The 26719-nt window shown below is 46.8% G+C and overlaps 1 protein-coding gene across 4 annotated transcripts in view; it reads left to right on the top strand.

Moving 5' to 3' along the window:
• CHD8 (chromodomain helicase DNA binding protein 8) overlaps positions 1-26719 on the top strand; it is a 70537-nt gene that overhangs the window by 22881 nt on the left and 20937 nt on the right. For 3 of the 4 annotated variants that reach the window (XM_083409997.1, XM_083409998.1, XM_083409999.1), the window contains 21 exons: positions 461-837; positions 935-1049; positions 2379-2573; positions 2928-2996; positions 5295-5350; positions 6360-6477; positions 6608-6691; positions 8129-8266; positions 10560-10681; positions 11641-11884; positions 12776-12952; positions 13711-13854; positions 15622-15877; positions 17376-17589; positions 18673-18868; positions 21151-21318; positions 22479-22658; positions 23227-23337; positions 24100-24311; positions 25862-26061; positions 26398-26599. In XM_083409997.1, coding sequence (XP_083266123.1) covers positions 461-837; positions 935-1049; positions 2379-2573; positions 2928-2996; positions 5295-5350; positions 6360-6477; positions 6608-6691; positions 8129-8266; positions 10560-10681; positions 11641-11884; positions 12776-12952; positions 13711-13854; positions 15622-15877; positions 17376-17589; positions 18673-18868; positions 21151-21318; positions 22479-22658; positions 23227-23337; positions 24100-24311; positions 25862-26061; positions 26398-26599 — 3578 coding nt within the window. The remainder of the gene's footprint in view (positions 1-460; positions 838-934; positions 1050-2378; positions 2574-2927; positions 2997-5294; positions 5351-6359; positions 6478-6607; positions 6692-8128; positions 8267-10559; positions 10682-11640; positions 11885-12775; positions 12953-13710; positions 13855-15621; positions 15878-17375; positions 17590-18672; positions 18869-21150; positions 21319-22478; positions 22659-23226; positions 23338-24099; positions 24312-25861; positions 26062-26397; positions 26600-26719) is intronic. The other variant, XM_083410000.1, reaches the window with a different exon arrangement.

The following is a 26719-nucleotide window of genomic DNA, read 5'->3' as shown; positions in this document are numbered from 1 at the left end:
TGGCTGCTGGCGGCAACGGCTCCTGAGGGGAGCGCGCGAGGGCAGTGGGCAGCGGCGCGAGGCGGTCGGAAGGTCGGCTGGAAGGTGGGAGGGAGCTGGAGGAGCCGTCAGCAGGAAGGTGGGAGGGAGCTGGAGGAGCGGGGAAGCGAGCGTGCGACCGTCGCCATGACAGGAGAGGCAGGGCTGTTTCGTCTAGAGAAGCAAGCCCTTAGAAAAATCCGTCTTGCGAAGCACCTCAGAAAACGAAAAACCCTTTCGTCTAGCGGTTTTTCGTCTTCCGAGGCATTCGTCTTGCGGGGTACCACTGTATCTGGAAGCTTGCAGGTTCCCCATCCTTACTGTAGGATATGCTGGTCCTTTGTTAGTGCCGCTTTTGCCTGGCCTTCTGTCTGGACCAGGATGCTGTTGCCTGGATGTAACGCACACCTGTTTTTGTCACACTTCCCCACCCCGCCCGCAGGCCAGCTCATCGCAAGGCAGCTCCTCTGGGCTCTCCGTTGTGAAGGTGCTGAGCAGTAGCGAGGTGGCCGCCCTCCCCTCCTCCAGCGGGACGGCGCGGAGCAGCTCGGACGAATCCCGCAAGCTGGAGCACCAGAAGAAGCAGGAGAAGGCCAACCGGATTGTGGCGGAGGCCATCGCCCGGGCTCGGGCCCGGGGCGAGCAGAACATCCCCCGCGTCCTGAACGAGGACGAGCTTCCCAGCGTGCGCCCCGAGGAGACGGGAGAGCGCAAGCGCCGCCGGAAAGGCGGAGGCGACCGCGTCCCCAAGGAAGAGCGGCCGCGCAAGGGCAGGGGCCAGGGGGGATCGGGGAAGAGCAAAGGAAGAGGGAAGCCCAGGTGAGAAAGGCGATGGGGCAGGGTCCTCCGTCCCGCCTCCCTTTCTCTCGAGAGGAGGCGAGCCCGTTTCTCATTCATTCTCTCTCCTTCTTCGCAGCACCATCACGCCAGTCGTAGGGAAGAAGCGGAAACGGAACGCTTCCTCGGACAACTCGGACGCTGAGGTCATGCCGGCACAGTCCCCCCGCGAGGAGGAGGAGAGCAGCGTTCAGGTGAGACCATGTCTGAGGAAGTGATGTATTGGTGTGCATGAGGAACAGCTCTGGTTTTATTGAGGATTAGCATCCCGAGTTACTCAACATTCCCATCACGCTCCGTAATCTTTCCAGCACCCCTGCACAGGAGGCTGGCATTAATTGTTTGCAAAGTTATTGCAAAGGTCAAGTCTTCCTGGCTTGACTTCTGGATCCCCCATGCTTCTTGGGTTGAGTTGTGAGAAGGCCTAGACCAATGGTAGCCCATGTGGTGCTCTTCAGATGTTGGGGACTTCAGCTCCCATCACCCCAGACTATTGATTATGCTAGCTGAGGCTCATGGGAGTTGGAGGCCACCATGTTGGTTACCCCTGGATTATACCGTACTTGCAGCATTTAAAAGGGTTTGCATAGTTGTTTCTTTATCATTCCATGTTTTTGGCTCCAAATAAGTTCAAACGCTCAACCCAGACCTCGCCTATATGTATTACACAGAAAATTAAGGTTTGTTTTTAAATGTAGAAAGCTGGTGTGATTTTTTTTAATCTGTTTAAATTCTATTATTTTAACTTCGAAAGTTTAAAACATAGTGTTTTTAATTTATCTTATTGAGAATGTTTTTGTTTTTTCATATTTGTAAACCACCTTGAGGGTTTTGTTTTTAACAATCAACCAGTGTATACATTTCATGAGAAATATCAATAAAATAAATTTGTAGCGTTCTTCCCAAGTTTCAGTAAAAAATAGTTATCACAAAGTGAATGTTTGTCTTAACCCCAGCTGCGTTTTCTCAGCTCTGGAATCTTTTGTGTTGTGAAAGCGGGGATTGTTTTGTCTTCAGCTCTCACAAACAAGGTCATCCACAGAGCTCCATCCTCCATACAGGGGTACCTTGGTTCTCAAACTTAATCAGTTTCGGAAATCCGTTCCAAAACCAAAGCGCACTTTCCCATAGAAAGTAATGCAAAATTACTTCGATTAATCCATTTCAGACTTTTAAAAGCAACCCCTAAAACAGCAATTTCGCATGAATTTTACTATCTAACGAGACCATTGATCCATAAAATGAAAGCAATAATCAATGTACTGCAGTCACAGAATCAATCTGTAGCTGAACTAGGTTCCATACAGTCACAAAAACAAAACAAAAAAGAGCCGCAAAAACAAAACCATGAAATAAATAACAAAACCAGACAGACCTCAGCGTAACACTCAAAATGGAAGTGTGGCACTCAAATCAGAAGCTTAACACTCAAAACGGAGCATGTTTGACTTCCAAAAAACTTCCAAGTTTGCAGTGTTTGGGATCCAAGTTGTTTGAGTACCAAGGCGTTTATTTCCCTGCAGAAGCGGCGCTCGAACCGTCAGGTGAAGCGGAAGAAATACACCGAGGACCTGGACATCAAGATCACGGATGACGAGGACGACGAGGAGCTGGATGTGACGGGGCCCGTCAAGGCCGAGCAGCCGCCAGCCCCCGAACCACCTGCTCCGGAGCCAATTCCCGAGGGGGAGACGCTGCCTTCCATGCAGTTTTTTGTGGTGAGGCCTCTTGTCTGGTCCTCTCCTTCCCAGACCAGCTTCTTTTCAGAGTGGCTTAGTTGGGCTTCCCCATCCTTGCTGTGGAATAAGCTGATATACCGGTTCGTGTAGTGGAGCCCTATCAGTGACGATTAGCTGCGCTTCTTAAGTAGAGCCTCCATGTACAGAGGCAGTGTGCATCTTATCAGGTGCCAAGGGGGCAAATCAATGATGGAGGGTTGTTCCTACTTGGCAGGCTCCCCAGAGGTTTCTGGTTAACCGCTACTGGAAATAGGATGCAGAGTCAGATAGCCCATCAAGGCTGCCTTTCTCTTCCTTATTTAATTGCCTCTCTCTATCCTTTCTGTTCCAAAGGAAAACCCCAGTGAGGAAGACGCTGCTATAGTGGACAAAGTTCTATCCATGCGGGTAGTGAAGAAGGAGGTGAGAACATTTTATCTGCTACAGAAGAGATGAGCTTCCTGCAGCATGCTAGCTCCTACCCATTATTATAATTATTATTCCCCTATAGAGGCTTGTTCTTCCAGCTTCCACAACACCACAGCTCGCTAAGGCAATAGTGCCGCCTTTTGGCAGCATTGTTTCAAAACAGACTTGGCGTTGCCCCTTGAAGACTAGCTGCGTAGTTAACTCCATTGCGTACCCCAGTGCTTTTTTATCTGTTTTTAGCAGTGGTGCTATAAATACCACTTTATATAAACACTGTTGATAGCAGAGACACGGGTGGCACTGTGGGTTAAACCACAGAGCCTAGGACTTGCCGATCAGAAGGTCGGCGGTTCGAATCCTCGCGACGGGGTAAGATCCCGTTGCTCGGTCCCTGCTCCTGCCAACCTAGCAGTTCGAAAGCATGAAGTGCAAGTAGATAAATAGGTACTGCTCCGGCAGGAAGGTAAAGGGTGTTTCCGTGCGCTGCTCTGGTTCACCAGAAGTGGTTTAGTCATGCTGGCCACATGACCCGGAAGCTGTCTGCGGGCAAACGCTGGCTCCCTCAGCCAATAAAGCGAGATGAGCACCGCAATCCCAGAGTCTGTCATGACTGGACCTAATGGTCAGGGGTCCCTTTACCTTTACCTTATAGCAGTGGTAGAGAAGCAAATCCAGGCCTCCCTGGAGCTTGGCATCAAGTAGTTCATACTTCAGCAGACAATCTGGGAATACACGCAAAGGGCACTCGTAACGCTTCCTTTGCAGCTGCGGCTTGAAATCAAAGCAAAGACTCCTGTCGAAAGCAGGGCTCACCCTTAGCTGACCACAAGCCCTGCTTTCTGCAGGGATCAGTTGTGCTGAATGCAGGGCTCACGTTCTGTAAAGCAATCGAAAGTGCAGTTATGAGGCTCCTGGTCATTCCTTTGTGGATACAACCTTACCTGCCCCGCGCCTCATGACCCATGGCTCAGGTGTAGGCCAGGCAAGAGAAAATGGCCTCATGGGCCAAATTAAGCCTCTGGGTTGGAGGTTCCTCATCCTTGGCTTATAGTAGAACCACTTTGAGTGGTAAAGCGAAAGAACAGTATTGGGGTGGGGGAAGAGCACTCTATGAAAATCAGGTGACAAAGCTTGAAGGAGAGGGATAATTTTGTATGTATATATTTGTATGTGAGCCCAGACGCATCAGAGGCAACATTTTGTGCATCACGTCTGTGCCGTGTGCATTTCCTTCCTTCCACCCTCCACAAAACCAGTGCCGGATTTATTTATAAGCTAAACAAGCTATAGCATAGGGCGCTGTTCTCTTGGGGCCCCCCAGAAAAAATTAAGGGGGAAAAACTGGATGTACATTTCCAAAATATAAGATAAAAACCAAATAAATAAAACCTAATACAGCAACAGTGTTTTGTGTTGTGTAGGCTCCTGTGAGGTAAGTAATGGGCCCCGCCTGCTAGCCTGCTCCCCAAAATATCACTGGTTTGCTCATTTCTATATATAGGATGCCTACATTCTGCATGGATTGGTTGCATGGCAACATGTGCAAAGGGCTTTAGATATCTATTAGGTCAGGCTTCCTCAACCTCGGCCCTCCATATGTTTTGACACCACAATTCCCATCATCCCTGACCACTGGTCCTGCTAGCTGGGGATCATGGGAGTTGCAGGCCAAAAACATCTGGAGGGCCGAAGTTGAGGAAGCTTGTATTAGGTCCATAACTTACCATATAGCATAGATTCAACACAAAAAAACAGTGGCAATTTGTTGTTGACAAAGGACAGCTAGACATATAAAGGTAAAGGTACTCCTGCCCTATGGGCCAGTCTTGACAGACTCTAGGGTTGTGCGCCCATCTCACTTAAGAGGCCGGGGGCCAGCGCTGTCCGGAGACACTTCCGGGTCACGTGGCCAGCGTGACAAAGCCGCATCTGGCGAGCCAGCGCAGCACACGGAAACGGTGTTTACCTTCCCGCTGGTAAGCGGTCCCTATTTATCTACTTGCACCCGGAGGTGCTTTCGAACTGCTAGGTTGGCAGGCGCTGGGACCGAGCGATGGGAGCGCACCCCGCTGCGGGGATTCGAACCGCCGACCTTCTCATCAGCAAGCCCTAGGCGCTGAGGCTTTTACCCACAGCGCCACCCGCGTCCCTAGCTAGACATATAAGGGGCCCCATTACCTTCAGCATTTTAGGGCCTCATCAAACCTAAATCCAACTCTGCCACAACTATTACATCCCTGTTTCCTTTTCTTTGGCTCTCTGGTTTCACTTTCTGCCCTCTCCCATTTACAGCTTCCCACCGGACAGTTTACAGAAGCGGAAGAATTCTTCGTGAAATACAAGAACTAGTGAGTAGGACGTGGCTTCTTGTGAGGCCAGTGCTGTAGCAGCTAGAGTGATGCCCTAGTACCTGGGAGAAAATCCCCGTTCTGTGTGACCTTGGGCCAATCACAATCTCTCAGCCCAACTTCCCTCCCACTGGGATTGCGAGGATAAAGGCGATGCCTGTTGTATAGGATGATGCCCACTGGAACTACAGTTGCCTTGGTTCTCGAACTTAATCAATTCTGGGAGTTGGTTTGACTCCCGAAACCATTTGAAAACCAAGGCGCAGCTTCCAATTGCCTGCAGGAGCTTTCTGCACTCAAGCGGAAGCCATGTTGGGCGTTTGGCTTCCGAAAAACATTCACAAACCAGAACACTTCCGGGTTTGCGGCATTCAGGAGCTGATTTGTTCAACAACTAAGCTGTTCAAGAACCAAGGTACCACTAGTAGGGGGAGAGGCAGGGAGGACAACACTCGGAGGAGCCAGAGCAAATGGCTGGCGGACGTCTGCTCAGTTCTAAAGAGGCAACACTGAGATTAAGGAGAAATTGGCTGTTGCCAATGCCACCCTCTTGTAAGTAAGGTAGGCAGCTGGGGACGGGATGAAAACAGACAGTTCAGCTGCCACTGACAAATTTGTACACAGGCATATATAACTAGGGGTGTGTTAGAGTGAAGAGTGGTGGCTTACCCCTGGCTGGTTATAAAATCCAAGCACTTCTTTCCAGAGGGAACCTGAGGTGGGCTTTGGGGCTTCCATAGAACCATCAAACTGTAGAGTTGGAAGGGGACCCCAAGAGTTATCTAGTTCAGTCCCCTGCAATGCAGAAATCTCAACTAAAGCCTCCATGGCAGATGGCCATCCCACCTGCTTATGAATTGATAGATTGCGCATGCCGCACAGGGAGTATTTCCCCTTCCTGTTAGGTACCCCTTTTTATGGTCATCCTAGAGATTTTCAATGTATTATTGTTCTCTTTCTCCCTTGCTTCCTACTCCAAACCACATCCTGCCTCTGCGTCTTCTCCAAGCTCCTACTTGCACTGCGAATGGGCCACCATCGCTCAGCTGGAGAAAGACAAGCGGATCCACCAGAAGCTCAAGCGCTTTAAGACCAAAATGGCCCAGATGAGGCACTTCTTTCACGAGGTACCTAAGGGACTAGAAGCTTTTTCAAGAGGAAAGAAAGCTGAGGTCCTCAGCAAGCCCAGCTCCCAGATTCCTTCTATGGAGTGCACAGCCAGGTCTTGCCCACATCTCCTGTGTTTTGTCTCCGTAGGACGAGGAGCCCTTCAATCCAGACTACGTGGAGGTTGACCGCATCCTAGACGAGTCGCACAGCATTGACAAGGACAATGGGGAGGTGTGTTGGTGTCTTGGAGGAGGTTGGGGGCACTGCAGGAGGATTTGTTGCAGATTGTGACCGGATTCCTTGTGGCGAAGCATTGGGTGCTTTCAAAAACAGCCAGCTCCTTTTTCAGCCTGCCCCCCAAGTCTGTCAATTGGCTTCAGAGGCTCTTTTCTATGTCCCACCACCTCTGGAGCTTTGACAGGCGGGCACAAGGGGCAGAGACTTCTTGGTGGTAGCACCAGAATTGTAGAACTCCTGTCCTGGGAAAGATCGGTCAGGTCCTAACTCCTTCCCATTAATGTTAGAGACGTATCTGTTTCAAGGGCTTTACAGTGATGACTACTTACCGTATTTTTCCGTGTTTAACACGCCCCCTATTTTGGGGGACTCCAAATTAAGAAAAGGGGGATGATTGCCCAGAGTTGTTGAGCTCTTTTTAGGGGCGATTACCAAATATCGCTCACCAACCTGACCTGTGCTTCAACGTCCCCCCTGTGCACTATCCATGTATAAGAGGAGCCCAAATTTTTAACCTACTTTTAAAAGAAAAAAATGTAGTCTAATACACAGAAAAGTAGTGTATGTTCCCTGAAGTATACTGCTGCTTTTGAAATGGATAGACAAGCACACACTGCTTACTCCTAGACTTCTTCTGTTTTCATGGCACTTTTTATTGATAGCAATAAAAGGTGGTAGCGACCTCTGCTTCAGAGTATCTGTAGAAGTGTGTATACACACGAAAGCTCATACCTAGAAGGCTTATACTTAGTTGGTCTTTAAGCTGCTACTGGAATTATTTAAAAAAAAATATTTTGGGGGAAAGATTCTTTTAAAGACTGTCTTAAGACAAAAGACTAGAGTCTCTTAAAGGAGTTCTTTATTATTTTAATAATAATAATTACTATTATTATTTGTCATCTTGTTATTTATTGGGCGCTGTGGTCTAAACCATTGAGCCTCTTGAGCTTGCTGATCGGAAGGTCGGCGGGTCGAATCCCTGCGATGGGGTGAGCTCCCGTTGCTCGGTCCCAGCTCCTGCCCACCTAGCAGTTTGAAAGCATATCAAAGTGCAAGTAGATAAATAGGTACCGCTCTGGTGGGAAGGTAAACCACATTTCCATGCGCTGCTATGGTTTAGCCAGAAGCGGCTTAGTCATGCTGGCCACATGACCCGGAAAAACTGTCTGCGGACAAACGTCAGCTCCCTCGGCCAGTAAAGCGAGATGAGCGCAGCAACCCCAGAGTCGTTTGCTACTGGACTTAACTGTCAGGGGTCCTTTACCTTTACCTTTTATCTCTTTTTTAAAGAAAAAAGTTTGCTTGTTCTTGAGCAGCTCTGAATATAGCTGTACAGGTGCAAAAATAAAAAAATCTATTGACTAAATAAAGAGGCAATTGTAGCTTGCAAATGGACCCTAAGCATGCACATGTCTCTTGAACACTCTGCAGCCGGTAATCTATTACTTGGTGAAGTGGTGTTCACTCCCCTACGAGGACAGTACGTGGGAACTCAAAGAGGACGTGGACGAGGGGAAGGTCCGGGAGTTCAAACGCATCCAGTCTAGGCACCCGGAGCTGAAGCGTGTGGTGAGTGACACCTCTGCATTTCCCCTTCCCCCAGAATTCTTGATATGTGGACTTCTCTGCTATGTGGATTTATCTTCTGTGGGGATGGTTGTTGCAATTTTGGCTCTGGGTAATGTTGGAACAGAGGGACGCGGGTGGCGCTGTGGGTAAAAGCCTCAACGCCTAGGGCTTGCCGATCGAAAGGTCGGCGGTTCGAATCCCCGCAGCGGGGTGCGCTCCCGTGTTCGGTCCCAGCGCCTGCCAACCTAGCAGTTTGAAAGCACTCCCGGGTGCAAGTAGATAAAAAGGGACTGCTTACTAGCGGGAAGGTAAACGGCGTTTCCGTGTGCGGCTCTGGCTTGCCAGAGCAGCGATGTCACGCTGGCCATGTGACCCGGAAGTGTCTCCGGACAGCGCTGGCCCCCGGCCTCTTGAGTGAGATGGGCGCACAACCCTAGAGTCTGTCAAGACTGGCCCGTACGGGCAGGGGTACCTTTACATTTACATTAATGTTGGAACACCTGCTTCTTTGCTCCAAGAAATATATCCCTGGCCCAACTTCTTTTAGCCTATTTTACTTCATTGTTGTAAGGCTAAAAGAGTGGGACAGAACCATGTATGCTTCTTTGAACTACTTAAGAGGAAAATGAGATATAAGTGTAATAAATTTTCATTCTTCCTACCCCCTTTTAATTTTTGCTTTAAAAATCAGGATTTTGTTTTAATTTTTGCAAGTGAGGATGATTGCATCTGTGTGAGGCTTTGCACCCCACTGGTTTTTGAATATATTTCTATGATTTTTTGGTTATAAACTGTGATCAAGATAATTTTTTTTAAATCTTTTAACATTTGAGCATCCCTAAATGTGACTTTTTTTATAAAAAAAAAGGAAGGAAGGCAATTCATAAATGAGTAATTTGGTTATTTCAATGGGTCTTTGGTTTGGGTGTTGTAATGGTTCTAGGGGTTGCTCGTGCGTAAATCGGCGCCACACCTGGGTGGGTTGCCTGGGTGAACCCTTTCTGTCTGGACAGCCACTCGCCCGTGGCTGTCTCAATCACTGGCAGAATCCGTCAGTGGGCGTTTCTTGAACTTCTTCCAGCATAAAAGTTCTTTGACGCCTAGTCTCCGCCTACTCTCCCTGCGCGGAAGCCTTCTGCGCAGGGAGGGTGTGGGCATCGGAGGACCCGTGCTCTCCCCGCTGGTCCCCGGCGAGGAGTCTTGGAGCCACCTCGCCGATTCCCCCATCTGCCCCCCTCCTCCACTGGTGCTACGCTGATTTCCTTCCCCAGAAGATGTGCTGCTTCTCTCCCTCCCGGGACGCTCTCCGGAATCCCTCCGGAGCCCTCCCTCTCCCTCTGGCTCCGATGGCAGTTCCCTGACAGGTGTTTTGGGTTTTTTCCTGTTGGTTTTGGTTCTGATTTAAAAAAAAAAAAAAAAAGTTTTAATGCTCACTGTATATTCCTGTTGTATGGGCAATCGTTTCCGGAAGATATTTGTATTTCGAGGAGTTTAGTGATCTGACATGGTTATGTCTTCCTGCTTCTGTTTACTTTCCCTCTCTATCTCTTGTTCTGCTCTTTGATGGCTGAGAACAGCCTTTAATTTGTTGGAAGGAAGGGATAATGCAGGGTACCTTCTGACCCTCTTTGATGTTAGACATTCATTGGAGTAACATATGTGGTATTGGAAGAGGAGGCTAGCTAATTAATAATCTGCACTAGCTAGTCGGGCAAGGCATGTAGGCTAACAAGTTAGCTATCTGTAAATCAGATGGTTTTGGGGCATAGTTCTGAGAAGCTTGTGCATGGACTGAGGGCCCCAGGGCCGTGCAACCTCAGGCTACCTGGGGGTCTCTTTGCCGCTTCTTGAGGGCTTCCCAGTGGCAGATCGAAGTGCTTGCTTGATAATGCATATAATGCTTGCTGTTTAGAATAAAATCTTTAATCTTCTCACTCACGTGTGTTTGTATTGCTTCTGAATCTCATTAAAAGAACCACCTTGCATTTAGCAAGACGCCTGTCCATTTTATTTCTCGCTAACCGACTTGGATTTTTGATCTGGGGGTGAGGGAAGGAAGGCAATATTAAAATCTTCTTAATAAATAAATTCCAGTCCTGATACGTTAATGAGAAATCTTTAGAGGTGGTTCTATCTGCAAGGATGGAGAATTGGTGGCCTTCCTCTCACCCCTGACCTTAGGTCGTGCTGAATTAGGGCTCATGGGAGTTGGAGTCCCACAGTATCCCGAGTCCCACAGGTTCTGCAGCTCTTGATTCCTGAGGTGCAAAGCTCTATACTTTTCTCCTTTCAGGCCCGTCCCCAGGCTGGTTCCTGGAAGAAATTAGAGCTGTCTCATGAATACAAGAACGGCAACCAACTGCGAGAGTATCAGCTGGAGGGTGTGAATTGGTTGCTGTTCAACTGGTACAACAGGTGAGCCCAAGGGGAGGAGAGGAGAAGAGCAGAACACTCTGCTGTCATCCGCATTTGTATCCTGGGTGCTAAATCAGGGAATTAAAGGTATGATGGGTTCTCTCATCTGTATATATACAGGGTCAAAGAGCTGTATAGAACAGTGAAACACCCACTCCCATCTATCTGGGAATTAGAATACAGTGGTACCTCGGGTTACATACGCTTCAGGTTATAGTGCTAATCCAGAAATAGTACCTTGGTTTAAGAACTTTGCTTCAGGATGAGAACAGAAATTGTGCTCTGGCGGCGCAGCAGCAGCGGGAGGCCCCATTAGCTAAAATGGTGCTTCAGGTTAAGAACAGTTTCAGGTTAAGAACGGACCTCCGGAACGAATTAAGTACTTAACCCGAGGTACCACTGTAATAGAATTTTAAGAGTTGGAAAGGGACCCTGAGGGTCATCCAGTCCAACCCCCTGCAATGCAGGAATCTCAACTAAAGCATCCATGACAGATGACCATCCAACCTCTGCTTCAAAGCCTCCAGCAAAGGAGAGTCCTCTATCTCCCACGGGAGTCTTTTCCAGTAATTGTTAGCAGCTCCCCTCCAGCCTCTTAAGATTTCAGCAGGTGTAGTGTCCGTCCCTCCCTACCCCCCACAAACTTTCAAGCTTCTCTTCACACCCTTGAGGGCTAAAATCTTGCTTACTCCAAGGCAAAATCAATCTGAAATTATTTGGGTGGTGCATTGTCCATCCAGTTCAAAATGCTGCACTTCCTTGGTCCAACGGGCACAGTACTGCTTTCTGTGCAATCGTACGCATGTAGTCTCAAGAGGTGATGATATTTAGTCCCTATTGGATTTGTTTAGGGTTTGCAGCCTTAGATCCTTAATATCCCAGCTATTAATAGACCAACCGGCTCCTGAAAGCCCCCCAAAAAAGAACGACCGCTGAGTCTGCCCTGTCTTCCTCTTCAGGCAAAACTGCATCCTGGCCGACGAAATGGGCCTGGGCAAAACCATCCAGTCGATTGCCTTCCTGCAGGAGGTTTACAACGTGGGCATCCGGGGCCCCTTCCTGGTCATTGCCCCTCTCTCCACCATCACCAACTGGGAGAGGGAGTTCAACACCTGGACCGAGATGAACACCATCGTCTACCACGGCAGCCTCGCCTCCCGCCAGATGATCCAGCAATACGAGATGTACTGCAAAGATTCCCGGGTATGGTATTTCCCCCCCAAAAGCGGTTTACAAGAATCCAAGCACATCCCATCATATGGAGCAAATTGGTCTAATCCAGAGCAGAGCTGCTCTTGTGTTCTTAATTAAACAAAACGATTTCGTGCTTGGGTAGGATGGCTCTGAGCTTATGAGCCAGAGGAATGGAACACAGGCGTCCAGATGAGAAACTGGCTTGACTCTGATCCTCCTGGGTCTTCCTGTTTGATTTCCCAATTTGTCAATGAGCAGGTAGTCCCCTATTTGTCCGTATCAAGAAGTCTACAAAATAGCTTTTCGATGGGAAAAGCTCTGTCTTTAACGCACGATCTTTGCTTGGGAAGGGGGCTCTGTAGTAGTGCAAAAACAGAGGAAAAAAGGATTCTTGGGTATGGCACTTGCCCTTACCTTCCTGAGCACATCCTTTGGGGATTTGAACATTACTACTGATGGGTTATGACACTTCAGCAGTCAGGTTTGTCATGACTTGGGGGGGGGGGGGGACACAACAAAAGTGAGCATTGGGTGATGGTTGAGATGAAGAATTATGTTCCAGTGCCATGTCTGCTTACACAGTCATCCCCGCCCAAAGGTATCTGGGAGTTATAGTTCTGTAAAGTGCAAGTTTGGGGTTTAAGCCCATCATTCTGAACTGACTGCAAAGCTACGGTTCCCAGCATTCCTACTTTTTTGTAGAGGGGGTGGATTTGATTGAATCTTTAGAATCTCACCTGCCCCTTTACGGTTTCTGTACATTTGCCTTTGGATAAATAACAACAAGAAGGACTAGCAACTTAATAAATAGAAATGCATATGTTGGGGGAGAAAGCAAAAACCTTGAGTAACTTAATGCTCATATACTATCTGAATGCCTTCTTTTCTGTCCCCCAACAGGGCCGCCTGATTCCAGGCGCATACAAGTTTGATGCCCTGATCACTACTTTTGAGATGATCCTGTCGGACTGCCCCGAGCTGAGGGAAATAGAGTGGCGTTGCGTCATCATTGACGAAGCCCATCGCCTTAAGAACCGCAACTGTAAACTGCTGGACAGTCTTAAGCACATGGACCTGGTAAGGGAACCCTATTTTTTGCTTTCCCGCCTTCCCCGGTGTCAGGAGTCGAACCTTGTTTCTAGCTTACAAGGGTGAGACGAAGTACACAACTTTGGGAAAATGAGTTTCTAGCCCTTAAGATTGTCAAGCAGGAGTGGGAAGCCTTTTTGGGCTCTGCAGACCACCCACCTGTCAATCACCTGGCATCTCAAGATGCTTTGAAAAGCAATGGGGGTTCTCCCACCCCTTCATGTTAGCAAGGGATGGGATGCAGGCCCCTTTCTGAAGCAGGGAGGGGGTTGCAACAGAATCTCCTGCTAAAACAAAGGAGAGGTTTTTGGGGAAAGGGATTCATGAGTCAGATTAGATGCCCCAGTAGAAGTGCATAGGCCAAACCACATGATGTCTCCAGTGTTGAAGGGTTCAGCATAGCCCCATAGAGCTTTGCCTTTTCTCTCCTCCCCCCATCTAACAGAAATAATGATCTCAAAGTTTTTTGGACATATATGTGCAGTTGTTTGATTTGCCACCTGTATATGGGGGTTGGTAAGCAAGGCTCAACTTCCCTATCCTCAAACCTCGGATAGACCTGCAAGCGAGTCTGTTGGCATAAGTGCCAGTCTCTCTGTTCTCCTGTTACCTAAAACCTTGGGGCTTATTGGAGGGCCTGACTTATTTTGCAGTTGCTCACATACATGCACACGCACACATTTCATCTATGGGGCAGGCCTGAGCTTATGTATTGACACCTCCCTTTGCCTTCCCCCTTCTTCTAGGAGCACAAAGTGTTACTGACTGGCACCCCGCTCCAGAACACAGTGGAGGAACTCTTCAGCCTCCTGCATTTCCTCGAGCCCTCCCAGTTCCCCTCAGAATCAGAGTTCCTCAAGGACTTTGGTGACCTCAAAACTGAGGAGCAGGTAAGCAGCGGCCCTCGGCCCTCCTCCTTCCTCCACTGGCTTCTCCCTCAGGTTTACTTCCCATGAAGGGAATTTCAGAGACTGCACAGTGTAGCTCTGGATCCACAGAGGGCCTTTTCAAGGGGGTGGGTGGGCTTCACCACTGTGCTTCTTTCAAGGCAGTGGGCATAACTCCCTCTTCTAATTGGGTATTATCCACTCCTGGGACCCAACCAGTCCCTTCCTACTAGATTTTAAAAGCCATGGTGGGCAGGAGTCAGGTAGTTGCCCTCACCACATGATCATCAGCATGCAACATTGAAACTGATCCCAATGTGGCGACTTCCACCAATTTTTCTTCCAGGGCAGTCAGATTCCCCATTACTCTCCCAATTTAATATACTCTACCCATCCATTTTTCTCTTTCTTTCTTTCTTTCTTTCTTTCTTTTTGTAGAGGGCGGGTCTCCTTTCTCTTTAATGCCTTGTATCCCGTTGGGCCTTGCCCAGCAGACATAGAACCCAGGAGTCCTGGTTCCAGTGTCCTGACCATCTCACCTAACCTGACCATCTCACCTACTATACCACTTCTTGCTCTCAAACCATTCCAATAAACACTACTTGGTTAATTCTCTGTGTGTCTGTCTCTCTCCACCTCATACACACACACACACACACACACACACACACACACACGACTGCTGCCTCTGCTCTCTCCACTTATCAACCCACCAACTCTTTTGCCAACCTCCCTTCCCTCCTCTCCTTACATCTCACCCACCTCCTCAAAGCTTGCCCCAGCCCTTTTCAAGGAGGATGGGAGGCAGTTTGGCAGACCATTTTCTGCAGCAGCACCCCTGCTTTAAACACCACTCCTGCTTTGTTTAATACAGAGGGGGAGGCACTGCCCGCTCACCTTGAAACAGCTCACCTGGGCTGCTTGCCACCCGAACTGCTTGCTTGCTTGCTTGCTTGCCTGCCTGCCTGCCTGCTGGTCCATCGTCACATTGGGGTTGCCATGGCTGCCATGAACTGTAGCATGACAACAGCATGGCAGTCTTATTATATAGTAAGATATACACGCACAACCCAAGGAGATGAGAAGAACCACATGGGAAGCTTTTCTCAGGCACTCTTGAGTTCCTCCTCCATCTTTTTTTTTTTTTTTTTTTTTTTTTTTTAATATATATTTATTGAAGTTTTCAAATAAAGCATATATTAGATAAGCACAACTTATCATTGTCCATTTAACATCTCTCAATTATTACATGGGACTCCCCCACACCTCCCGCATACACTTACATCATTATTAAATTTATTTCAAACAAATTATCATTTAACTCATCTTAATTAATAATCTTAATTTGGTTTGACATATAATTCAGCCTTAAATCTACTTTAATGGTAGACAATTATCTGCACTGGCATCCAATTCAACACTCAGCCAAATTACAATATTTTTGTAAATAAATCTTAAATTCCCTCCAGTCTTCTTCCATCCTTTCTTCTCCCTGGTCTCGAATTCTGCCGGTCATCTCGGCTAATTGCATATAGTCCATCAGTTGCATCTGCCATTCTTCCACAGTGGGTAACTCCTGAGTTTTCCAATTCTTGGCAATTAATATTCTTGCTGCTGTTGTTGCGTACATAAAGAATGTTCTGTCCTTTTTTAACACACTCTGGCCTACAATACCCAGGAGAAAGGCCTCTGGTTTCCTCCTCCATCTTCGCCCTTCCTACCGGATAGGCCCAGCCGTTAAAAGAATCTCTTCTCCGTCCACCCTCCTAGGTGCAGAAACTGCAGGCCATTCTGAAGCCCATGATGCTTCGGCGGCTGAAGGAGGACGTGGAGAAGAACTTGGCCCCCAAGCAGGAAACCATCATTGAGGTGGAGCTCACCAACATCCAGAAGAAGTACTACCGGGCCATCCTGGAGAAGAACTTCAACTTCCTGTCCAAAGGGGCAGGGCACAGCAACATGCCCAACCTCCTCAACACCATGATGGAGCTACGCAAGTGTTGCAACCATCCCTACCTCATCAACGGCAAGTGTTTTTTTTTTAATATATATATATTAATATATCTATATTGGTTTTTCAAGTTGCAGTTGTACCTCAGCTCCTAAACGCCTTGGGAGTCGAACGTTCCAGATCCTGAACAATCAAAAACCAGACGTGGCTGTTCCAGTTTTCGAACCTCCAATGGGGCTTCCGATTGGCTGCAGGAGCTTCCTGCAGCCAATCAGAAGCCGCGCTTTGGAAGTCGAACGTTTCAGAAGTTGAACGGACTTCCGGAACAGATTCTGTTCGACTTCCAAGGTACGACTGTACAGTTTTACAATGACATATCCAATATACAATGTAAAGACAAGAATCCAAAGAATCTCCTGGACTTCCCTCCTCCCCTTTGTGGGACCTATTGTTAGTCATTTCCTCCGGCATCTTTAATAATAATCCAAATCTTTTACATCTACGTTATATCCAAAATTCACCATTAAACTACAGGTGTTATTCCAATCCTGCTAACAATTTTAACTGTTTACAATGGTTTTTAAGCTAAATTATAAATTTCCCCCATTCTTTATTAGAATTTGGGTCTTCCTGATTTCTGATTCTTCCGGTCGTTTTTGCTGTTTTGGCATAATCCATCAACTTAATCTGCCACTATTCTCTGGTCTGGACTTTATCTTCTTTCCATCTCTGGTCCAATAACATCCGAGCAGCTGTGGTCACATACATAAATGATGTATTCATCAACGGCAAGTTAGCTGGGTGGGCAGGAGGGGGGTGGAGATCATTTCAGAGACAGAATTTCTGATATGTTGGATCAGTAGAAATAGGGCAGGGCTGGTTTTTAAAAGCAGGTCTCTAGTTCTCATTACTTTGGGGGGGGGCATTGCGGTATAGTTTCTTTTTTTAAAAAAAAAAGATATTTATTGAGATTTCAACATATTACAAAAATTAGAAAGGGAAAAAAAGAAAGAAAAAAAATACAAAGTAAAAACAGTTAAAAACAAATCAGTCTCTCCATATCTTATCTTTCATTTACTTGTTTCCCTGACCTCCTCACACCTCCCTTTCTTGTATTCCATTTCAGTTGGTTAATTCAGCAAATCCTTTCCCCCTTTAATTTTATCTTTTATCTTAATATATTATAGTTTTAGATTATCACCCGTTAATAATCCTTTTTTACATATTGCTTAACATTGCTACTAGCAAAAACCACTTAACTTCAATCCAACATCATTCTAACATTCATTAATTTTACAGTGGTTTCTGTAAGTAGTCTTTAAATTTCTTCCAATCTTCTTCCACTGACTCTTCTCCCTGGTCTCGGATTCTGCCGGTCATTTCCGCCAATTCCATATAGTCCATCACCTTCATCTGCCATTCTTCCAGAGTGGGTAGTTCTTGTGTCTTCCAATACTTCGCGTTGCGGTATAGTTTCAGTGCTTTGAGGCTCTTTGCCTTTTGGCTTCAGGGACCCTGTGAGTCCATTCTGACATGCCCTCTCTCTCTTGCTCTGCCCCCTCCGCCGAATCAGGTGCCGAGGAGAAGATCTTGACCGAGTTCCGGGATTCCTGCCACCACCACCTGCCCCATGATTTCCCCTTGCAGGCCATGGTGCGCTCCTCTGGGAAACTGGTGCTGATTGATAAGCTGCTCCCCAAGTTGAAGGCCGGCGGGCACAAGGTGCTGATCTTCTCCCAAATGGTCCGTTGCCTCGACATCCTGGAGGACTACCTCATCCAGAAGAGGTGAGGGCTTGTGCCGAGAAGAGACCCGGTGTTGGACTTGGGAAACCAGGGTTCAAATCCAAGTACAGTAGCACCTCAGGTTGCATACGCTTCAGGTTACATACGCTTCAGGTTACAGACTCCACTAACCCAGAAATAGTGCTTCAGGTTAAGAACTTTGCTTCAGGATGAGAACAGAAATCGTGCTCCAGTGGCGCGGCAGCAGCAGGAGGCCCCATTAGCTAAAGTGGTGCTTCAGGTTAAGAACAGTTTCAGGTTAAGTACGGACCTCCGGAACGAATTAAGTACTTAACCCGAGGTACCACTGTACAATGATCTTTGGAACACACTTTTTTTAAAAAATGTCATTTATAAATAACCCTATAAGTATTTGGATAACATTAACACATTATATATTGTATAAGCACGTATGAAATTGTAGTTCTTTGCATGTGTAGTGATATATTATACTTTCCCCCCTATTTCTTTTTAGGGACACTTTCTTTTTACATTATTTTGTTCAGTTGAAATACTTTCTATAAAAAAATGAAAACAAACAAATCCCCACTTAGCCATGGAGCTCATTGGGTCACCTTGGGCCAGTTACTGACTCATAGTCTTATCCAAAAGGGGAGCGGGGGAAATCATGTACAGTGGAACCTTGGTTGTTGAACCCTTCAGAATCCGAACAATTCGGAACTCAAACGCCAACAACCCAGAAGTGAATGCTTCTGTTTTTGAAGGATTTTCAGAAGCTGAACGGTTTCCGAGCCACGTTTTTCATTTTTCCCATTGACTTTTCAGCCGGCCCATTGATCCTCAGTTTTCAAACATTTCGGAAGCCAAATGGTCTTCCGGAACGGATTAAGTTCAAAAACCAAGGTTCCACTGTATTTGCACATTCTTGTCTTCAGCCTACTGGGGGTGGCAAATTCAAGACACGCACACCAGCCCTGGCTTTGCGGCATGCCATGCCTAGGTCCATTAGCCTCTTGCTTTCCTGCCAGGGGGTTCTTAACTCTTATGACTCCCTGTGGCACCTGTACGGGGTGCCGCCTCTCGTTCAGGCTCTGTGTTCCCTAATTGCCTTGCCCCTCCACGCAGGTATCTCTACGAGCGCATTGACGGGCGAGTGCGGGGGAACTTGCGGCAGGCGGCCATCGATCGCTTCAGCAAGCCTGACTCGGACCGCTTCGTCTTCCTGCTCTGCACGCGGGCGGGAGGGCTGGGCATCAACCTGACGGCTGCCGACACTTGCATCATCTTTGATTCGGATTGGAACCCCCAGAACGACCTGCAGGTACAGCAAGCAGGGACACCTTCAGGGTGGGAAGAGGCAGTCTTCTTCCAAGGGGGGCGGGCTTGGGGGGCTGGGTGTTGTCCACAGACAAAGCTCTGAAGTCTGCTGAGTGAAAACATAATAATAATAATAATAATAATAATAATAATAATAATAATAATAATAAAAAATTTATTTATATCCCGCCCTCCCCAGCCGAAGCCGGGCTCAGGGCGGCTAACAACAATAAAACAGTACAAAAGTACAGCACAAACAACACTCTACAATCATTCATTATAAAATTAATTAATTCAAGCCACTGGCAACCATTGGGCCAGAGCTCCGCGAAGATTGCCGAGGGAGTGAGTCAGGCTGCACCCTGGCCAAAGGCCTGGTGGAACAACTCTGTCTTGCAGGCCCTGCGGAAAGATGTCAAGTCCCGCAGGGCCCTGGTCTCTTGTGACAGAGTGTTCCACCAGATTGGGGCCACAGCTGAAAAAGCCCTGGCTCTGGTTGAGGCCAGCCTAACTTCTCTGTGGCCTGGGACCTTCAAGATGTTTTTATTTGAAGACCGTAAGTTTCTCTGTGGGGCATACCAGGAGAGGCGGTCCCGTAGGTACGAGGGTCCTAGGCCGTATAGGGCTTTAAAGGTTAAAACTAGCACCTTAAACCTGATCCTGGTTTTAGGCATATTACCCATTCCCCCTTTGCCTACCAAGTAACTTCAGGCTCACCTTTTTCTCTCATGGCCTAACCTACCTTGCAAGTTTGTTGTGAGAATCAGATGGGATCACCTTATGCATGCCATCCTGGGCAAGACAGGAAGACAGGACAGGCTACAACTGTGATGGATAGATCATAGAATTGTAGAGTTGGAAGGGACAACGAGGTTCATCTAGTCTTGGGGTCAGCAACCTATTTCAGCTGTGGGCTGGTCCACTGTCCCTCAGACCATGTGGTGGGCCGAACTATATTTTGAAAAAAAAAATGAACAAATTCCTATGCCCCACAAATAATCCAGAGGTGCATTTGAAATAAAAGCACACATTCTACTCATGTAAAAACATCAGGCAGGCCCCACAAATAACCCAGAGATGCATTTTAAATAAAAGGACACATTCTACTCATGTAAAAACATGTTGATTCCCAGATCGTCCGCAGGCTGGATTGAGAAGGCGATTGGGCCGCATCCGGCCCCCGGGCCTTAGGTTGCCTACCTCTGATCTAGTCCAACCCCCTGCAATACATGAATCCGTTGCACCAACGTAGGGCTCAGACCCATGACTTTGATATTAAGAGTTTCATACTCTACCTATTGAGCAATACACAGATACTGAGCAGAACACAAACACACACATCCTTTCCTCCTTGTTTCCAAGCATTGGGACGCGGGTGGCGCTGTGGTCTAAACCACTGAGCCCCTTGGGTTTGCCGATCGGAAGGTTGGCACTTCGAATCCCCACAATGGAGTGAGCTCCCATTGCTCTGTCCCAGCTCCTGCCAACCTTGCAGTTCAAAAGCATGCCAGTGCAAGCAGATAAATAGGTACTGCTGTGGTGGGAAGGTAAACAGCGTTTCCGTGTGCTCTGGTTTCCATCAAGGTGTTCCGTTGCACCAGAAACGGTTTAGTCATGCTGTTCACATGACCCAGAAAGCTGTCTGGGTCAAACACCAGCTCTGTCGGCGTGAAAGCGAGATGAGCGCCGCAACCCCATAGTTGCCTTTGACTGACTGGGCTTAAATGTCCAGGGGTCCTTTACCTGTATCCAAGCTTCCTCTTTGTGTCATAATTTAGCACCTATCTCCTTTTCTCAAGAATCCCTTCCATTTGCCTCCCATCCAGACATGGTTAGTTTTAGAAATGGGAGGTCATTGGGCATCCTAGGACCTTTCTGTTACCGGATGGTAGTACTAGCATAAAACGGAATGTTATTCTAGGGCGGGTTGCAAAGGCAGTAGCATTGTAGTAATTTGTTTTATGCTGTATTATGATGTTACATAATGGCTTGCAATTTTACTTTTCATTAAAGAGGTCAGAAATTGAATTATGAAAATAACGCTATATATGTATGTATGCCTACTTTTTCCATAAATGTAAAATCAATCTTTATAATAGCAATGAATATTACTTACTGCCTCCCAGGGGCCTAAACTTTAACTCTCCTTGCTCCTGTTTCTGGCCACTAAAAGGAGCGTTCTTTTGAAGAAAACCACAATTTTCTCTGTCCCAAGAGGGGTCTGTGCAGTGGGTGTATCTCTCACACGCTCAGTTGCCTTCTGCTCTTTTCTCCTCTTCCTTCCAGGCCCAGGCACGCTGCCACCGTATCGGGCAGAGCAAGGCGGTGAAGGTCTACCGCCTCATCACCCGCAACTCCTACGAGCGAGAGATGTTTGACAAAGCCAGCCTCAAGCTGGGGCTGGACAAGGCCGTCCTGCAGTCCATGAGCGGGAGAGAGGGCAGCATCGCCGGGGTAAATAACGTCAGTGACAGTGGGTGGAGAGGCAGTCCTGGGTGAACTTGCAAATGTGGGGATTTGCAGATCTAGGCTGAAGTTTCTCTAGGAATGTGTGCCCAATTGGGAGCCTTCCCCCTGCCCACCTTCCTCCCCTCCCACCCCGAAGAAGCATCTATTCTAGCTAGTTGCATCACACTGCTTTTTTCCAATATAGTTTTTATTGAATTTCCCGTTTTTTACGAACTGACTTCAACTGTTTAGTTGCATTGTTTCATGTACTGACTTCCCACCCCCACAGTGTTTTTATTCAAACTCTTTTCTTCTGCGTTATATATCAGATTCTCATCTATTACCAAAATCCCCCCCCTCATCCCCTTTATAATTTTTATCCTGCTGCTGCTATCTCAAATTCTCCCTGCGATTTCATTTGTTCCAGGTGCTTTTCCAAATAGTCCAAAAAAGGCCTCTGTTCATTGTATAAAAAGTTTGTCATTTTGATCTCTTAATATTGCTGTCAGCTTTTCCATTTCCGCATAGTCCATAACTTTTAAAAGCCATTCCTCCTTCATTGGAAACTTATTTCCATTTCTGTGCATCATCCCACTCTGCTTTTTAGACTGGGTAATGGTGGTGAAGAGCAGAGTATCACAATTGTCCATATTCTGCTCTGGTGGCTTTGCATAATATAATTTTGTGTATTTCTTCATTCAGTCGTAAACAGTCATGCTCACCATCCTCTGATTTAAAAAAGAAAAACCCACTGCACGTTTGCAAGTACAGCAATATAAGAAAATATCAAAAGCAGTACAAAGTTTAGAGCATTTGCATCCCATACTTCAGCCAGAAAGGCTTTCAGAGCACTTTGCGTACAATAAAGCAAAACCTTCGCTACCTGTAGGCTTATTGTCTAAAAGGCACGACACACAGGGAAAAGGGGAGAGGAAGGCAAGGCAGGGCTTAACCTCAGACTCCAATTCTTGAAGTTACATAGTAGTTCTTAATCTTAACCAGCTGGAACAGAAATTTTTCAGAGGAAGGTGGCTTCTCCTGATTTGAGTTGAGCTTTTCAGCAGAGCCTGATAGAATGATTCCTGCTTCCGTTCCAAGGCAGGTCAGAGAAGATGGTCTTCTAATCTCCCCGCCCCCTTTGTCGTTGCCTCCTGTTCCCCTCTCAGATCCAGCAGTTTTCAAAGAAGGAGATCGAAGACCTGCTGCGGAAGGGAGCCTATGCTGCCATCATGGAAGAGGACGACGAGGGCTCCAAGTTCTGCGAAGAGGACATTGACCAGATTCTGCTGCGGCGGACGACCACTATCACCATTGAGAGCGAAGGGAAGGGCTCCACCTTTGCCAAGGTAATTGCTCTTTAGCTACCTCCTCCTCCTTTTTCGTTTAGGGGAATTGGAGATTGATGGAGGGGAGGCTTTGCTGAAGAAGTGAAAAGGAAAGCGTCTTCCAGTTGCTGGAAACCACTGGAGGGGAAAGGGCACATCATCATCATCATCATTTGCTTGTTTGTACTCAGATTCTTCTTGCTTGTGGGTTTTCTTCGGGTATCTGGCTGGCCACTTTTGAGAACAGGGTGCTGAACTTAATAATCTGATCCAGGAGGCTCTTAATGTTTTACATTGTGTGTTCCTGGCTGACTCACTCCCACCCAAGCCATGAAGCATAGAAACCCATTTGCCTTGTTTTAAAACTAAACCAAACCTGCCAGGTTCCATAGTAGAGATGTTATGCTCACTAAGGGTGCATGTCATGTTACAGTAGGACAGCCAACCCTATCCCCATAAATCCTTAAAAAAAATTATTCTCCTCTCAACTGGAATATAATTGTTGACGTAACAAATATAACTTTCTGTATGGAAGAAATAAAACTATATTATTCTTGTTTTTAAATATATGTGTGTCCTCCTCTCCCAGGCGAGCTTTGTGGCCTCAGAAAATAGGACGGACATCGCCTTGGACGACCCCAACTTCTGGCAGAAGTGGGCCAAGAAGGCAGACTTGGACCTGGATATGCTCAACAGCAAGGTGTGTTGAGGAATGGGCTTGGGAGGGGAAAGAGCCTGCCCCATTGTTAATTCAGGCTTTGATTGGCTGCATTAGTAACATGAGGACTTCACAACACACTTCACATTCTGAGGCATGGTGTACTTTTTTTTTTTTAGTGAATTATATTTCCTTCCCCAACCCTCAGCCTGTCTTAAATTATTATTATTATTATTATTATTATTATTATTATTATTATTATTATTATTTATTTATTTACTACTACTACTACTACTACTACTAATAATAATAATATAACACCCAAACCTGAAAGTCTCAGGGCGGTTCACAGAATAAAATCAAAATATAAAACCATAAAATGCATAATCAAAATAAAATAAAAACAACCCAGTAACCCCCCCCCAAAAAAACCCCCACATTTTAAAGGGTGTAGGATCCTCACAACATTTAAAGGAAGACAATTTACAAACCTGGACCGGAGCTACTCATTGGAAAGACCATGATTTCACAAAAGTCTGCAGCAATATTTATCAGCAACCAAATTGGGCCAGGTGCCTTTTTGATAAAAAGGCAAAAATAGCTTTGAAATAAGAGTGGGAGAAATTAGCATTGGTTGTTGAGCAGATGTAATGAAATAAATGCTCCCTGCTGCCTCCACAATAAAAGAAGGCGGTCCAGCCTTCACATATCTTGATGAAGGCAGGGGATTTGGGCATTTACCCGTGGGAGGGGTTGGTGCTTTGGTAGACCAGCCTAAGGCTTCCTCCTCTCTCCCCTCCGCAGAACAACCTGGTGATTGACACCCCCCGCGTGCGCAAGCAGACACGCCACTTCAGCACCCTGAAGGACGACGACCTGGTGGAGTTCTCCGACCTGGAGAGCGACGACGACGACCGGCCGCGCTCGCGGCGCCACGACCGCCACCACCACCCGCTCCACCACTCCTACGGGCGCACGGACTGCTTCCAGGTGGAGAAACAACTGCTAGTCTATGGGTATGTGGCACGGGGAAGATTTTGTTGGTTGTGGGTGAAAACTCGCCAGCGTACGGGCAATGTGTTTCTGGGGTTTATGGGGCAGGTGGACTCTTTTATAAATCCACTTTAGAAGCAGCGATCAGCTTACAACACAGGGCAGTTCTCTGCATGCTTACTCAGGAGTAAGTGCCGCTGTGTTCTACAGGACTTAATCTCAGGTGAGCATGCATAGGTCTGCAGTTCCTGGCGAGCAAGGGAATGCTTCCTTCCTTCCTTCCTTCCTTCCTTCCTTCCTTCCTCCCCCCCCCCCTCTCTCTCCCCCCCCCCACCTCCAGTTTTTCAAATTTTATTTATACTTTTCAAGTTTATACATTTCACTAGTTCTGTACATTTCACTACTTTTACAATCATTTTAACATTTCAAAACTTGACTTCCTTCTCCCTCTTTCTGCGGTTCCTTAAATTCATTTTTAATATCCTCTGCATATCCAAATTAACTTAATTTGCTCATTTATTCATCTATTTTAAATATATACTCTTATAAAACTGCAGGTTATTACAATAATCCTGCCAGTGATCTTATCTGTGTACAATTTATCTGTAACTATTCAATAAACCATTTCCATTCTTTTATAAAAAGTTTATTATCTTGATTACTTTTTCTTCTGGTAAGTTTCTTTATTTCTGTGTATTCCATAAGTTTTTGTATCCATTCTTCCTTTTCTGGGACTTCTGCTTCTTTCCATTTTGGGGCAAGTAGCATTCTTGCCTCTGTAGGTAGCATACATGAATAAGTTTCTATACATTTTAGGTAGTTCTATCCCTATAATTCCCAAAAGAAAAGCTTCTGGGTTGTTGTTTTTTTACAAAGGTTATTTTAAACACCCTTTTCATTTATTATGTATCATTTCCCAGTAAGCTTTAACCTTACTACAAGACCACCACATATGATAAAAAGAGCCTTCTTTCTCTTTACATTTCCAACACTTACATGATTTAGATTTATACATTTTTGCCAATTTACTTGGTGTTAGATATCATCATTGAGAGCCAGTGTGGTGTAGTGGTTAAGAGCGGTAGTCACGTAATCTGGGTAACCGGGTTCGCGTCTCCGCTCCTCCACATGCAGCTGCTGGGTGACCTTGGGCCAGTCACAGTCTCTCAGCCCCACTCACCTCACAGAGTGTTTGTTGTGGGGGAGGAAGGGAAAGGAGAATGTTAGCCGCTTTGAGACTCCTGAAAGGGAGTGAAAGGCGGGATATCAAATCCAAACTCTTCTTCTTCTTCTTCTTCATCAAGATAACATTTTCATATAATTTTCTCTCAGACTGTAACATGCTGTAAATTTTATATCCATATTCCGCAATTGTTCCCATGCTTCCCATGTGTAAATAATAATAATAATAATAATAATAATAATAATAATAATAATATCTTTATTGTCATTCCCCCATTATGACCAGTATGTATTGCCCAACGTATCATTGAGGATTTTACTTGCTCATCCTTAGTCATGACAAAAGACAAAGCAAGGGAACGGCTCTGACTTTGCCCATTTTCCCTGACAGCTGGGGCCGCTGGCGGGAAATCCTGTCGCATGGACGGTTCAAGAGACGCATGTCTGAACGGGACGTGGAGACCATCTGCCGGGCCATCCTCGTCTACTGCCTGATGCACTACCGGGGCGACGAGAACATCAAGGGGTTCATCTGGGATCTCATCAGCCCGGTTGAGAACGGCAAAGCCAAGGAACTACAGAACCACTCCGGTAAGCCTCCTTTAATTTCTCTCTCCGTTGTCGTGAAGGGCTTGGCCAAGCCGGGCCTGTCATTTTACATTGCCACTGTCTTGGGATATTGCAAGATGTGGGTTGTTTGGGCGAGGGAAGAAGCAAATTCAAGGATGCTGGCAAATTCAAGATGGCGGGACTCTTGGGGAGGGGGGATATGGATGGCTTTGCGGGAGTCGGGGAGGTTCTTTCTGTCTCTTCTGCTTGGGTGGCAGTGTGCATGGGTTCTTTTTTGAAATATGTTTGAGCTCGAGATACGATGGAAAATCTGGGGTGACCCTAATCCCTATTGCACTGGTTCCATGTTATACCTAGAGAGCCATGCCCCTGCTCTGAGCTCACTTCCTGTTCCTCGGGCAGGCCTGTCCATCCCAGTCCCACGAGGCCGCAAAGGGAAGAAGGTCAAGTCCCAGACCACTTTTGACGTCCAGAAAGCCGAATGGATCCGCAAGTACAACCCCGACACCCTCTTCCAGGATGAGGGCTACAAGAAGCACCTCAAGCACCAATGCAACAAGTAAGGATGGGATGGGATGCAAAGGGATTCTTTTTTTGACACACCAGTGCAGCTAGAGAGAGCAGGTCCCTTCCCCCACTTTAACTCCCAAACCCATTCTAACTGTTCCTTCGGGATAGA

The sequence above is a fragment of the Podarcis tiliguerta genome (genome assembly GCF_965153285.1).
Source record: "Podarcis tiliguerta genome assembly, chromosome: 13".
NCBI classification, from domain to species: Eukaryota; Metazoa; Chordata; class Lepidosauria; order Squamata; family Lacertidae; genus Podarcis; species Podarcis tiliguerta.
The sequence above is the reverse complement of the archived record's forward strand: the minus strand, read 5'-3'. Positions and strand labels throughout refer to the sequence as shown.